Source organism: Zonotrichia leucophrys, chromosome 9 (assembly GCF_028769735.1).
Source record: "Zonotrichia leucophrys gambelii isolate GWCS_2022_RI chromosome 9, RI_Zleu_2.0, whole genome shotgun sequence".
Taxonomy (NCBI): domain Eukaryota; kingdom Metazoa; phylum Chordata; class Aves; order Passeriformes; family Passerellidae; genus Zonotrichia; species Zonotrichia leucophrys.
The window spans coordinates 15,967,042-15,982,012 of NC_088179.1; the positions used below are offsets into that span (position 1 = coordinate 15,967,042).

The 14,971-nt window shown below is 48.4% G+C and overlaps 2 protein-coding genes across 2 annotated transcripts in view; both read left to right on the plus strand.

Moving 5' to 3' along the window:
* The first annotated feature begins 1,212 nt into the window (after positions 1–1,212).
* On the plus strand, positions 1,213–7,445 carry C9H2orf72 (chromosome 9 C2orf72 homolog). The gene is made up of 3 exons (XM_064721470.1): positions 1,213–1,741; positions 4,134–4,250; positions 5,492–7,445. The coding sequence occupies exons 1-3, from the start codon at positions 1,213–1,215 to the stop codon at positions 5,581–5,583; spliced, it is 738 nt and encodes a 245-aa protein (XP_064577540.1). The 3' UTR covers positions 5,584–7,445.
* A 952-nt stretch (positions 7,446–8,397) lies between these two features.
* The window catches only part of PSMD1 (proteasome 26S subunit, non-ATPase 1), a 64,893-nt gene continuing 58,319 nt past the window's right edge, over positions 8,398–14,971 (plus strand). The window contains exons 1-6 of the mRNA XM_064721271.1: positions 8,398–8,536; positions 10,613–10,656; positions 11,643–11,716; positions 11,973–12,142; positions 12,972–13,177; positions 14,421–14,564. Coding sequence (XP_064577341.1) covers positions 8,521–8,536; positions 10,613–10,656; positions 11,643–11,716; positions 11,973–12,142; positions 12,972–13,177; positions 14,421–14,564 — 654 coding nt within the window. The 5' untranslated portion in view covers positions 8,398–8,520. The remainder of the gene's footprint in view (positions 8,537–10,612; positions 10,657–11,642; positions 11,717–11,972; positions 12,143–12,971; positions 13,178–14,420; positions 14,565–14,971) is intronic.

The following is a 14,971-nucleotide window of genomic DNA, read 5'->3' on the forward strand; positions in this document are numbered from 1 at the left end:
AGACACATGGATTTTGGTTCTGTTTTCACACCCAGTACACTCAGAAACTCCTCCACTCATCCCACAAGAGATGGTTTGGCTCCAAAACTCCTCAGAGAGCAATTGGCCAAGGTGACTCTGGCCGTTTACACCTTTGAGCTGTTTATCCCTTCCCAGGTTCTTGCGATAAGACGTTATTGGTTTGGAGGAGCCTGTTCTGATATGGCATAGGGGAAGTACTTACTGCATGCCATGGATTGGAACTTCCCCATGCAAGTGTCGGGGCTGGGCACAATGGCTTCATTCACTGTTGGCTGGCAGAGATCTGTGTAACAAGTGCCAGCGCTGAAGCCCGGACTAAAGCTCCACACACATCCCTGGAAACATTAGTGCTTTGATGGGATGTAGTGATGTTGATGCTTGTGGGCCTGTGACTGCAGGCTCTGTTTTGCATGGAGGTGGCAGAGGGGAAGTCAAAGGGCACTGGCTTGGGAAGGGACTCAGAGATGCAGCATGTGGTGTGGGGGCTGCAGCTGAGGTATGCACTTGTGAGCAGTGGGGTGGGTGTGTCCTTTGAGGGCGTAATTGTTTCCCAAAGAGGAACCTTTTCCAGGGGTGGCTATAGCCTGGCCAGGCTGTGCAGCAGCATAGTGCACATGATGCCAGAGAGACCACCCTATTGCTGCTCGGGGGTATGAGATGCCACACCACAGGGGACACCCTGGGGATGATGATCATGATTGCATGATTAGCTGTTTTTCTGTCATTGACTACAGGCTCTGCAATTTGCAAGCAGTTACAGCTGCAGTTTTCAGTGTGTGTCCCATTTTGCAGCCACCACGGCCTCTCCTCATCCCCTCTCACATTCAAGCCCCTCCACAACACAGTTTTTTTGCCTGAATTTTATCAACTCCTCATTGGCAAGAAGACCAGGCTGTGCGAGGGCTCTGAGTATGGTCGTGTGGCAGATCTGGGGGCTCTTTACTAGCCTCTCTGCTGTGCCCACCGGGCAGCAGGGAGGGGCTGTTCACCCCGCTGGATTGCTGAGGTCCGGGACGGGGCTGGAAGCGGGGGGGGATCCTTGATACCCTGTCGCCCCGCTGCCCCGGGGTGTTGCTCCGCGCGGGGCCGCGGCTGGTGCCCCGGGCTGGTGCAGGGTGCCGGGGCGGGTGAGGGCCAGTGGGCGGGCCGAGGAACAGGCGGATGCGGACCGGACAGGGAGCACGGCGGGGGATGGCGGCGGCGGACCTGCAGGAGCTGCGGACGCTGGTGGAGCGAGCGGGCGGCCGGCGGGCAGTACTGCTGGTGGCCGAGGTGGCGGAGGGAGCCCCGGCGGGGCCTGCGCTGGCCGCCTTCGCCCGCGACCTCCTGGACGACGAGGCGCCGCGCGCAGCGTGCCCGGGGCCAGTGCCGGGGTGCCGGACGCGGCGCTCGCCGGGCGCCGGGGGCCGGGCGCTGGGAGCGCGGCTGCTGCTGGTGCTGTGCGGCGGCGGGGCGGCGCGGGACCGTGGGGCGCGGACTCGCCTGCGGGAGGTGGTGCGGGACGTGCGCGGCCGCCTGCCCGCGGGGCCGCCGCCCGCCGTCGTGGGTGTCCTGCTGCCCGGCGGGGACGGAGAGGACGCGGCGGTGCTGGACGCGGCGCTACGGTGGCACTTTCCGGCGCCCGGCACGGTGCAGGCGGCCCGGTACAGCCCGGGCAGCCCCGGCGATTGCCGCGCCGCCGCCTGCCGCGCTCTGCGGGCTGCCCTGCAGCACCCCGCAGGTACCGGGGTCGGCGGACCCTTCCTCTCTCCCTCCCTCACCCGGGACCCGGTTTCTACAGTGGGATTTGCTCTGTTTTCCTGTGGGATCTTCCCCTTCTCAGTCGGATCTACCCCATCCTAATGGGTTCTGATCTCTCCTCGTGGGATCTCCCCTACAATGCGGTCAGGTTTTTAACATTAGTATCTGACAATTCCTGATGGGAGCTTCCTCTGACCCAATGAGATCTGGCTTTTCCCATTGGAATTGGACTACTCACTACTGATGGGATCTTTACACACACACAATCCTATCTGCCTCTTCTCAATGCAATCTTTTTAATGCTGATGGGATCAGAGCCTTTCCAGTGGGATCTGCCTCTTTCTGGTGTAGTTCTCAGACCTGGCAGCCAGGGCAGACAAACTTCCCAGCAGTTTGGGAAACACTAGAGTAGCTCATGGATAACAGGGATATGGCAGCTGACAGCCATGACATTGTGGCCATCCATGACACGGTGGCCTTCCATGCTTATTGGATGTGTGGTTTTGGGGGAAGCAGGACTGGGATGTGGCCTGTGCCACAGGGTGCAGGCAGAACCTGACCTTCCTGCAGGAGGAGGATGCTTGTGCTGATTTTGCATAATGAATAAGTAACAAAAGCAAGTTGTTGTTTGCATGTAGAACAATATGTCAGGATGAAAGCTGGGTGTCAGCCAGGAGGCAGCATTTGCCCTGGGGTGGAAGGGGAGTTGGGTTTGTGTGTCAGTGCAGGGTGATGGGCAGCTGGGCAGGCTCTGCTCTTGCAGCTGCCACATAAAACACTTTAATCTTTGGCACTGTTTGTCTTGGGCTGTTTCCCTTTCCTACTCCCTTCTTTCATTTTTTCCTCCTTTTACCTTGCTCTCCAGGATTTCCAGGGGCTTGGGTGTTTTGCTGGCTTTACCTTGAGGGATCCTGCCTCTTGCCCTCAGCACCACAGGGTTGACAGGGTCTCCTGGGATCCCTGGGACATGGGGATGATTTGCTGCAGTGCAGGTGCTTCTTTCTATCAGCTCAGCCCAGAATCCTGGACCTGAATGTTGAGGAGCTTTGAGGTGGCTGGTGGTGAGAGCACAGGGCTGTCCTCTGCCACCTCTCTACTGAGGCACAAAGCTCTTTCCAGCTTCTCTCCTTTCATATGCTTTTGTCTTCCTCACGTTGTTCCTGCTGCAAGAATTTCTGGTGTGCTCCCAGACATCTGTGAATCCTCCAGTTCTGGTTGCAGCAGTCTGGTGGGACAGCAGCTGCAGAGGCAGAAAAACATCCCTTCATACCTTTTTCTGCCTTGGCACTTTGCTGGTGCTTGGCTCCGTATATGTATTTTTGTGGCTGGCTGTGGAGAATGAGGAGCAGGAGCTGGATTGGGTGTTACAGCCTGTTTGTGTGTGCTCACTCCCTTCTGATGCTCTGCCTGGTGCTCTGAGTCATGTAAGTGCCCCAGTGTGTGTAATGAGGACACTCATCACCTTCAGGCTTCAACCTCAGGCAGGGATAACTCCTTTTCCATGCTTCTGTGAGCTTTGCCTTCCAAAATCTCCACCTGGACAGAGGGATCCCAAGCGTAGCTGTGCCTCCAAAGAGCAGTTGAACACTTCAGGCAGTGCACCCCAGGCTGTGCACTGGAGTTTTTTGTTTGTTGACTGTCAGAAAGACACTGAGCCCTTTAGTGTTGCAATGGCTCAATAAAGTGAAGGACACTGAAATGGTTTATCATTTGTTATCTGATTAGGAGGTGAAAGGCTGGATGATATTTCAATGAGAATACTGAACTGCTGCTGTTGGAGATCATATAAAATTATGCTGCTGTAGTGTTTTACTAAAATGGTTGGAAAGTCTGTAGTAACTTTGTTGTCTTCTAGAATAATTACCATACATTGACTACATGCTCCCTGCAATTTGCAAACAGTTTCAGCTGCTGCAAGACCCGGGGTCCAGCAGGTCTCCATGGGAGGGAGGAATTGCTTAATAAAGCAGGGAGCAGTAAACAGGTTAATGTGGTAGAAGCTGTGTTACAATGCAAAAGGAAATCTTCCTTCTGTGGGAATTCTCCAACTGTGTCTGTCAGTCCCCAGGCTCGCCATGTGTGCCAGCTGAGCTGCTGCCAGGTTTCCTGCTCGCGCTCGGCTGCCACATCCAGACTGGCTTTGGCAGCAAGGTGGCAAAGTACAAACTGACATCAGGGACAAACTTCCAGGGTAGAAGAGAAGTTTCAGTCAAAAATAAGGACTGCCAGGAGTTGCTCTGTGCTTTTCAGTGGTGGGCTTTATGGACCTGGTTTTGGACCTGGTTTTGTTGCCAGGCTCATGGAGGGAGATGTGAAGAAGCAGCAGGGCTGACCTGCTGCCAGTCTGAACTCATCTTCTCTGGTTTATTCAGAAGACATGAAAGACAGGGAGAGGTGGAGGCTGCCATCCTTCCTGCAGTGCATTTCTTGGAACCAGAGGAGCTGGAGAAAAGATTACAAAGCAAAAGCTGAAAACAACACTCATGAAGGTATGCCCAGCTCCCTCCCTTGTACTCTGTTGTGATTGGCAGAAGCTCCTCATGACTCCCTGGTGGTTCTGGTGCCCAAGCCCCTTGCTGGTAGCCTCTTCCAGCTACCTCCAGCTCTGCAGTTGACCTTGCTTCCCTGGCTGTGGTTTAGCCCAAACCTGAAGACAACCAGCACATATGTCTGCTTTGTTGTCATTTCCTTGTTTCCTGACCTTTTGCTGTCTAAACAAAATCACGCTGAGTCTGGTGCCCAAATACATCCCTGGAAGCATTGCTGAATTCAGCTGCATTTTGTTTGAATGTCTGGAAGCAGAACTACTCTGTCTAATCAATGAATTGGAAACACCCTGATATTATTTGATGTTTTATGCAAACATGGGTGGAAGGAGTGTTCCCAAAACATTTGCTTTTAGGGCTGGCAGAGAGAAGGGAGAGGGCAGTCAGCTGTGGGCTCCCTGATTCTAAAGTGAATTGTTCAGGTAGCACATAGCATAGCATTCAGCCTTTGTGCATGGTTGGCACTTTGGCTTGCACTTCCCAGCAGTGACTTTACTTTTGCAGAAGGGCCTCATGCAGGAGGCTACAAGGCTGGTGCCGTGGAGATCCAGGTGGTACTATGAAGCACAAAGAGGAGGGAAAGCTCCTTCACTGTAAAAAGAAAGACTAGACTAGACTAGTCTAGAATAGAATGTTATATTTTCACTTGAAAGGGACCTACAATAATCATCTAGCCCAACTGCCTGACCACTTCAGGGCTCACCAGATTTCAAAGGATGTTATTAAGGGCCTTGTCCAAATGCCTCCTAAATATATAAAATACTTAAAGAGCATAAGAGTCAGACAAAACAACTGAAATGAATGCCCAATTTATGGAGCTTTGAGACATGTGAGACATATGAGGCTTGTGAGATCCACTCTCTATGGTCAGAAAATGGAAGTGCCTGATCTTGCTGTCAGTGCCAGGCAGGCAACACCCTATGGCCATGCAACTTATTTTGAGATTGCTCAGACTTCAAGAGGCCAGGAGCCAGGCCCCATGCTCCTTTGCTCTATTTGCTGAAGCAATGTTAAGTTTGTAAAACAAAATGAAAATCAGTTTTGAAAAAAAAAACAGCTGTGCTTAGGTTGTGAGTATATATCAATTGTTTCAGCCCATGCTCTTTTTTTCATCTTAAGCTGCATTTTCTGGGAAGAGGGGTTTTCCATTCAGGTCTGCCTTGACCTCTCTCTGCTCCCTGCAGATGACCTGCAGGACCCTGAGGAAGAAGTGGCTCTGGCCAGCCTTTCCCCCAATGGAAACTGTGAAGAAGCTGCTGGAGGCACAGGCACCTAGAGCTGCTGGGCATCCAACAGAGTCCACATCCCAGACCTGCCCAGTGGATTTGGAGCAATGGGAGCAGGAGCTGGTGCAGGCCCTCTCTTCCAAGAACCCACAGCTCCAGGGAAAAGCTGCTTGGCTGAACTCATCAGGGCTTTTTTAGCTGCCACCAGCACAGAGGGTCTGTGCCAGAGAGCCATTCCCTGCTGCCCAGGGGCACTTGGAGCTGCTGCTGGACACTGGGCTACTGAGAAGCCCTTTGGGATGTACCCCACATCCTGGACAATATGACTTTGGGACTTTGAGTGTGAAATGCAGCCACCTGTTTGAAGAATGAGAAATGTTTCCTAATTCTGAGCAAAGTTCCCTGCTGAGGTTGCTGGGGCTGGCCTCCCTGGCAGACTGATTCTGCTGTCTTGTTCTCCTACTTTATTGGTGCTTGGAAGTTCCCACCCTCTTTGTGATCAAAACCCAAATCAAACCAAAACAGAACAAAAAAAAAAAACCCCACCAAGTAACACCAGTGGCTTGGAGACTGCAGTGGGACTAAGTGTAAGCTCTGGGATCTACCAGCTACTGAAAAGGCTTGAATGTAGCAGTGTAACATTCCAGTAACAGCCCAGCTTGAGGGGCAGGAGTAACAGGAAGGAAACTGATGGTACTGGCACCTAGATCAGAGTGGGCTTTGGAGCAGGATCTGTCCCTCTGGCCTGTCCTGGTGCTCATAGACTGAGGGACACCTGGCTTGGAGGGTGGCAGGTGGGCACTAAGGGGTGGCTGCTGCTAGATGGGGCTACAGGAGAGGGCCATCTCACCTGGCAGATCTCCACAGGCATGGTGGCACATCTTGGAGGTGGCCTGCAGCACAAGAGGTGGCTGTTTCATAAATAAACATAAAAATATAAAAATTATCTATTTAAGTAGTTCCAAAGGGTTGCCTGTAGCCTGTGGGGCAACACAACCAACTAGAAATCCTTGGTTTACAAGCAATATTATTCTAATGCTAAGAGTATCTTTTAAATTCTTTATGCAATATAAAAGAGGTCTTGTTTTATTTTGAGCACTAGCTTGAGGCTGGCTTTCCTTTAGGAGTTTCCTCCAGCTCAGATCAGAAATTTCAACCTGCCTACCTCTACTTTGGGTTAGTTGCCAAAGTGCATCCTCTGTGCATGTCTGTCCTCTCTCTGGCTCCTTTTTCCCCACTGGCAGCAGAAGTTTCTGGAGTCCTGCCAGCTCTGGCCAGCACTCTGCCTTTGGCATCCCTCTGGCTCTTACCTGGAGCAGGGAATGCTGCTCTGCACAGAGGGCACTGACCCACTCTCCTTCCAGCCTCCAGGATTTCTGTGCTTATGACCTGTGCAAAACATAAATGTAACCAAGTGACTTGGTGTGGGTGGCTGTGTTACCGGCCCCACATTTCAGCACTGAGCACTCAGTGCATCTTGCTGAGATTAAGGCTCCCTCCTGCTCCATCCCTGCACAGCCCAGGTCACTGCACAGGTCTGTATTTCCCAGTAAAGCCCTTGGTTAGGTGGGTCAAGCAGGACTCACCAGGAGCAATCTTTATTTTCTTGCAGCATTTAGCCTTTGCTGCTAAGCATTCTCCAATGAAGAGGTGGCCCAAGAGCACAGACTGGCAGTTAAACCTCCCTTGGTGCTGCAAATCCACTGGATTTACTTACTGGTAATTTTTAGGTAAATAATGCAAGTTTATCCCTGCAAGAGACTGGTGGAAGTGGATGAACTGCCTGGGCCTTAGGGGGTGTGAATGAGAATATATTTGACCAAAAGTATTGTTTACTTTTTTTTTTTAGCTTTTCTCTGTTCACTATCTGTGCACTTGGAGGTGTAAGCAGATAGTTTTACATGTTTAATTGATTGAATAATTTAAGGGTACTATTACATGCTTGTTGAATAAAGACACTTAATTTCCAAATTGGAATGTGCTTATCTGTTTGCCATGGTGTTATTCTTAAAGTAGCATTATGTACAGCTTAACTTGTATTTATCTTGGCTTGAAAAAACTGGATATTGAGATGGAATGGAAGTGACCCCAGTGTCTGAAATGCAGAAGATCAGAACTGAGTGCAGCCCAGGTGAGGCAATGGAAAAGGCTGGACCTCTTCCCAGTTGTCCAAGAGTGGGCAGCCCCTCTTGGCATTGTGGGTAGGGGTCTGATAAGCTTTCATTAGGAACTTTCATTAATAACTTTCACTAACTGATACCATTATGCATCCTCAAGGAATTCAAGCCCTTCATAGGGCATTTCTTCCCATTCAGTAGCATCAAGGAGAAATTAATGCTGCCGAGGTCTGGGCACTTCAGTCCCTTGTGTAGCATCGCTGCTCCTGAGCTGGACTTTCCCTGCTGCAAATCCCTCAGCCTGGGTATCCCATCTGTCTTGTGCCGCAGAGGCGGCCGGCATGCGTTAAACCCATGGGTTAAAATCGCTGATCCTTGCACTGCCCTGGGAGAGGCTGTGCCCCTCACGATGCCCGCCCGCTGCGGCCGGCCTGTCCCGGCGGGGGAAGCAGCCGCTTCTCCGGGCACGACACAAACGCGGGCACCGGCGGGGTCACTGGTGGGGAGCTCGCAGCTCTCGCTCAGGCAGCGGTGCGGGGTCTGCGGGAGCCCGTGGGGGCTGTGAGGGAGCCCCGGGAGGTCGCGCGGGTGCCGGGGCGTCCGTGAGGGGCGGCGGGCGGTAGGAGGCCCCCGGCGGCAGGGCTGCCCCGCTCCTGCCTGCCTGTTCCTCCGCCGTCCCGCGCAGGCGATCGCACGGGCACCTCTCCCGGCGCAGCGCGGAGCCGCCGGAAGAGGCCCTTGGCTGCACTTCCGGGCCGGGCAGCGGCGGCGGCGGCGGAACCGCGGTTGGGCCGGACCGGACCCGACCCGACCCCCCCCGGACCCTTCGGACCTCCCCGACCTCCCTTCCGAGGGCAGCCGGGCGGCACCATGATCACCTCGGCCGGTGAGGCAGCGGCGCGGGGCGGCGTTGTCCGCCGGGGTTTCGCTGAGTCAGGGCCGTGACTGAGCACCGCCGCGGCTCCGCGGGGCCGCCCGGCCCGGGGCTCCCCCGCCCCGAACACCCCCGGACGGCAGAGGGAGCCCACCCCGGTGCCCGGCGGTCCGGCACTAGCGGCTCCTGCAGCCCGGTGCCGTGTCCGTCTCCCGCCGGTGTCTCCCGGGGTCCCGCGGTGGGAGCGGGCGGGTTCCGCTGCTCGGGGCGAGCGGCGCAGTTCGGGTGTGAGAGCGGAGCGCGCTGGGGAGCGCGGCGGGAGTGAGAGGGGCAGGAGGAGGAAGGAGTTGGGGGTTCTGAAGTGCAAACCCCTTGCACAGGAAGGGTCGGTCCGAGGATGCGGGATAATGAAGCGTGTGAGGGGTTGGATGTTACGCGGTGTTTGTGCCGCTGGTGGGAATTGATAGTGTAAAAAATCATGGGAAGTATTCCCAGAAATACTCAGGCCTGGAATTAACATGCGGCTGGTTGTGGCTTGGCGAGAGAAACCGTGCAGAGGGTGACAGTGTCCAGGGAGTTTTCTCTTCCTGAACCCTTTGCTTTGTTGAAGTCTTTATTTTAATTGAGGAAAAGTAGGAATTCATTTTAGAGGCATTTTAAAAATGTAAAAATGGTCTGTGGGAGCGAGTATGTAGGTGGTGTGTAGGAGTGAGATTGCATTCTCCTGACATATAAATATGTCAGACCAAATAAATGCAGGGACTTATTTTAAATAATAATAGTAAAAAAAACCCAAAGCAAACATTTGGTGCAGAGATGCAGGAGACAGCTGAGAGGAGCTGGAAGTGGGATGGCTGCTGAATCTGCCTTCTTTGCCTAAGAGCCACGTTGGTGTTCCTTCAGTTCCTGTTACTGATAAATGTGTGTCTAACCTGGTCTTTAAGAACAATACCTGATAATGGAGGATCTGCAACTTCATGAGGGAAAGGAATAAATGTGTTCTTGTGAGAAAACTTTTCAGGTCATCAGACCTCATTCTTTGAGGCTTCACTAATGTTTGGTGTTACTCTTCCTGTTAATATCTGACACGAAGATCAGAGTATTCCCTTCCTGCTGGCAGCTGCCCTGAATGCTGCACCGTTCCCAGGTGTCTGTAGAGGAACCAGTGAGGAGCCTCCAGCCCCCCTGGAGGAGCTGCCTGCCAGAGCTCCTGTTCCCAGCACTCTGGTTTGCTCCTGACTCAAACGTGGTGCCCAGCCCTGGGCACAGGCTCTGCCCAGTGGGTGCCAAGGGAAGGGAAGGTGCCCCATGGATCTGCCAAGAACTGCTCTCACTTACACATCTCTGTGAGGTTTGGGTTCTCTGCCTCCCACTGCAGCCAAATGATATTATTGATCATATTTTCTCTTAAGCCTCTGTACTGTTCAGATTCTATATTTGTACATTTTGGTTTGGACCTGCACATGCTTCTTTTAGATTTTTCAAGATCTTTTGGAAGCCCAGTTCAGCCCTACAAAGGCTTGCTGGCCTTTCCAGTTTCATGTGTTTTTTCAGATTTAAAGAAGTTGTCAAGCTGTACAACAGAGTAAAGATTGAAAGCAGTGAATTGTGTTGGACTTTGATCAGATCATATTCCAGCCCTTTCTGTTGCATCTCTGCAGTCTGGCAATGAAACCACCTATCCCTGTTCTTCAGATTAGCTCCTGTGAACCTCTCAGTCATGTCACTTAAATAATATTTCTGTAACTGTACAAATGTTCTGGGACAGGATCAGCAGTCAAAAGCATAAAGCTGTGAGGTACATCTCCTCTTATCCATGAGGCCAGTGTCTTTGGCATGGAAAAATTCTTTGTTTTCCCCTAGGAAGGATCACCTTTTATAAATAATGTACATTTTCACTAATAAATTCTGAGCTATTTTATGTTATATTTAATACAAACTTGTATCTGATCTTTGAAGTTTTATACTGGAGATTTAAAATCAGTATTCCAGAGACAGCCTTCTTTCCTGTTCTGTTGGTTTTGAAGTAAATGACAAGCTTGCTTCTGATACAGAGAAACCAAAAGTAACTATGATCTTGTTTTGCAGCTGGAATTATCTCTCTTCTGGATGAAGAAGAGCCACAGCTCAAGGTAAGCTCTTACATCTGAGAGCAAATAACAGCAAATGGATTATGTGGAAAACTTAAAATCAAAAAGGAGCAGATCTCAGTAATTTATGGTTGGGCAGCAGCTGGTGGGCACCAAATTGTATCTATCCTGAAAAAGAAAGGGCTTAAATAAATGATAACACATTGAAAACTTCCTTGTTTGGAGCATGAATCTAGCAGGAGCTTCAAATGCAAAAATCTCTATTCATGAAAGCTCCCTTCTCTCTGGTGGTAATGGAGCTTTGTTACTTAATATTGTTCCAGAGGCTGCATTTGACTATGTAAAATACAAAGCTGAAGAGAAGCTCAGGTTTTTAGAATAATTTAACCAATGTAGAAAAAAATCACAGTTACAGTTTTCATTTGGAAAAAAATCACAGTAATAGTACAACAAGAAGAAAACAGCAACAGAAACTTTCCAGGGCACAGAGGGTAGGAATCCACAGAACATCAACACTCAGAGTGCTGGTGTGTTATGGAACATGCACTTATCAATATTTGTAATTGCCTAATTGTTTTTCTTGGATACACACATAGGTGCTGGATCTGAATGATCCCTGATTTTGCTGTGAACTGATTACAAGTGGGCTGATTGTGGTTTGTTTATCATCTGAAGTACTGTGTCCATATAGATAAATAAAGTTGGCTGCTGTAGACCACAGGTTGAATCCATGTGCTGCACAAAGATTGTCACAATTTTGTCTGTCAGACACATCAGCCAGTCATTCATCAGAAAGAGGCCATGGAAAGGAATGCTAGAGTTCTCTTACCTGTGATGTGAACAGCTCTTTGTTTGCAAAGGACTTGCAAAGATTAGTGAATGCTTGCAAAGATCTTTTAAAATAGAATTTGCTGTTGAAATGGGTCAGTGTTGATGATACTTATTCTAGAATGTACTTCATTTTTTCTGGGGGAAGGTGGTAAATGCATTTTTAATATAATATAACTTCACTTTTTTTTTTTTTTTAGGAGTTTGCTCTTCACAAGTTGAATGCTGTTGTCAATGACTTCTGGGCAGAAATCTCTGAGTCAGTGGACAAAATGTAAGAGAAGACACTTAATACTGCTTAAAAAGAACATGGGGTATGAAGTGTATGTAGTTCTGGTTTCTTGACAATGGTTAATACAGCATGTAGCTCCATATTTCCTAGAAAGCCCTGATGTGTGTGGTAGTGGGGTTGGAGCTGTGGTCCCAAAGATAAGTGGGACCTCAAGTGGAGTCAAGCTTGTACTTGGGTCATGTGGCCTTAAGGAGATCTGAGCACACAGAGCTGATGCTCTTCTCTCCCTCCTCTGCAGCGAAGTTCTCTATGAAGACGAAGGTTTTCGGAGCCGCCAGTTTGCTGCTCTGGTTGCTTCCAAAGTGTTTTACCACCTGGGAGCCTTTGAGGAGTCCCTGAACTATGCCCTGGGAGCTGGTGACCTCTTCAATGTCAACGACAACTCGGAATATGTGGAGACCATCATTGGTAAGGAACTATTGCTGCAAAGGAAAAGCTCTTGTGTTGTCAACGCTGCTGTAACTTTGAAATTTTACCTGGTTTAGCTTTTTTCTCTGTACTCTTCTGGCTGTCTTTGAGTTCATTTAAACCAATGCTGCAGTTAATTTTAACCAGTTTATTTGTACTTTCTTATATTTTGGGATTCTGTAATGGAACTGACTTTGGAGTTCTGGAGTTCTTTTCCTATTCTTAACCTTATTCTATAGTGAATTCCTAATAAGAAATTTGCTTTGGTTGTTTATTGTCCTTTCTGTCATTTGTCTGCTGATGTTAGCAAATTTCAGCATGACTTTGGAAATAATTGACTGCTAAGTGTAGCTGGACACTTAATTGAGAGGGACAGTTGTGTTTATCCACCCACAATAAGATGGCAAGTCAGTAGTTGACTGCAGGTATAATTTGAATGCCTTTTAAAAATCTCATCTGCTGGAGTCACTTGCTTTTTACATCATATTTTACAGGATATGATGGAGCTAGGCTGGCCTACAGTCTCCCCAGCTGGTGTTTGCAGTGGAGCTAGGAAGTCTCCTACTGCTGTTTTCTCATTTATTTAACATGACGGTTGAGAAAAGATCATATCCTTGGTTTGATTTTTAAAATACCTACTTGATTTCAGCACTAAAATCAGAGAAGTGTTTTCCACTATTGTCTGTATATGACTACACAAATGTGTAATTTCTCATACTGTACTTGCTGGTAGAGTGTGTTCATGCACATGCTGGTCTCTTCACCTGCACAAAACTGCAAAAATCTGAGAACTTCACTTTTCCCCCCATATTTGTTCATATCTCTTCAGCAAAATGCATCGACCACTATACCAAGCAGTGTGTGGAGAACGCAGAGCTGCCGGAAGGGGAGAAGAAGCCGGTGGATGAGAGGCTGGAGGGGATTGTGAACAAAATGTTCCAGCGGTGCTTGGATGACCACAAGTACAAGCAGGCCATTGGCATCGCTCTGGAGACACGCAGGCTGGACATCTTTGAGAAAACCATCCTTGAGTCGGTAAGGGCAGGAGGCAGGAGGTGCCTGTAGCTGGGCTTTTCCAGCTGGGGATCCAGAAGTCGAGTGCAAGATCCATGTTGCTGTGGAACTTGCCCTGTTTTGTGTGAAGAGAACAAAAGATAAAACTCAGGGGTGTTCAGTTCAGTGTGTTCATGGAAAGCAGAGCCACTCAGGAATGTCAAGTGTAGAAAGATCCCCCCTACCTTTAGGAAATCCTTGAGCCACAAATTTATGGGACAATATTCCCAGGAAGCTTGGCTATGTGCCCTCTTGTTAAGGTATTCCCTGTCAGCTTCTGGCAGAGATACAATACTGGTATAATATAAGAACAGCCCTTTTATTTACCATACAGTCTATCAACTGCTCTAATTCACTGTGAGAAGGAATCCTTAGGGTAGTATAAGTGATTATTAATGGCAAGCAAAAGAAAAAACTCCAGTAGGTGGGTGAGTGCTGTAATTTTCAGTGACTGTGTGTAGTCTTGGCCTGCCTTGACTCCAAGATGTCAAGGTGCACCTTAGCTTCAAAATCTTTCACTGAGGGTTTCAGGTGATTCATGTTACTGTTAGTGTCAGTAAGAGAAGCAGCCTGTAGTCATCTGCAGCAGCTCAGCAGTTGTGTGCAATCTTGTTATGCTGCAGTATCTCAATCATATCCCAGACATACAGCTTGAATCCTTTAAATTTTACTGCTTTTCAGTTTACAACTTTTATGTATGTTTGGATGTTTCCCTTTTCTGTGTATGAGTGATAATCATAAGGCATCCATCTTGCTTTCATTGTTTTGTTTGTTGTCCTATGCATTTAATAACTTGCCCATTATAAATCCCTCATTTTGAATTACCTTTCTGAGGTCTAGTAACCAAATCAGCTTCTCAAGCTTGATCTTTTCTTGGTGCATGGTTTGTTTTGCTAATATTTTATGTTAGTACAGTTAATTTCACTGCATTCAAAACTGATTGTTTGAACAAGAAGGGTGAAGGGAAGATAGGTATTGTACTTTTAAGTTAATATTTTGCATGTTTTAACTTCTGAATTAAATATTAATCCTGCATGATTTTGATAGTGTTTTTTCTTTAAACTGCAATACACCTGTATATAAGCTTTTCTGAAAATAGGAAAGGAAACTGAAGATATATATGCACATTTGGTCTGCTTTTTAAAATAGAAAAAGTGTTGCTTTATTTTCCTCTCTAAATCCTTCTTGTCAGTCTGATGTTTGATATCCCTGAATTTTATTTCAGAATGATGTTCCTGGGATGCTGGCCTACAGCTTGAAGCTCTGTATGTCTTTGATGCAGAATAAACAGTTTCGTAACAAAGTCTTGAGAGTTCTAGTTAAAATCTACATGAATCTGGAGAAACCAGACTTCATCAATGTGTGCCAGGTAAACTTTGAAAAGTCATCTTTAAGAATAATAAAAAGTTGTACTTCTGTAGGTATATTTGGCATGACATCTACGTGTTCTCTGTCTTTTGTTCAGTTAAATAAAAGGTATTTTCCTGTTTGTGGGCTTCCAACATATATCAGAGTGAGACCAACTTGAAAAAGAGATGTAAAGATTACATATTTGGTCAAGTTATAGAGAAAGAAATCCACTCAAAGGCAGTTTGAGGACAGACAACTCTAACAGAGTATTTTAAGCCTATGTAGGGAGTATCACGTGGTAGGTTCACAGCTTGGAATTTTATTTATTCTGCACAAGAGCATTTCCAGTGCTTTGTTTTTTTGGTAAGCCATTGTCTGAAAGTGTTTAGACAACCAGCTGTGAAGTTACTCAGATGTTCTCAGATC

Coding starts and splice junctions, on each gene's coding strand:
- C9H2orf72 (XM_064721470.1), top strand. CDS start 1,213: ATGGCGGCGGCGGACCTGCAGGAGCTGCGGACGCTGGTGGAGCGAGCG. Junction 1,742..4,133: donor TGCCCTGCAGCACCCCGCAG/GTACCGGGGTCG, acceptor TGGTTTATTCAG/AAGACATGAAAGACAGGGAG. Junction 4,251..5,491: donor TGAAAACAACACTCATGAAG/GTATGCCCAGCT, acceptor TGCTCCCTGCAG/ATGACCTGCAGGACCCTGAG.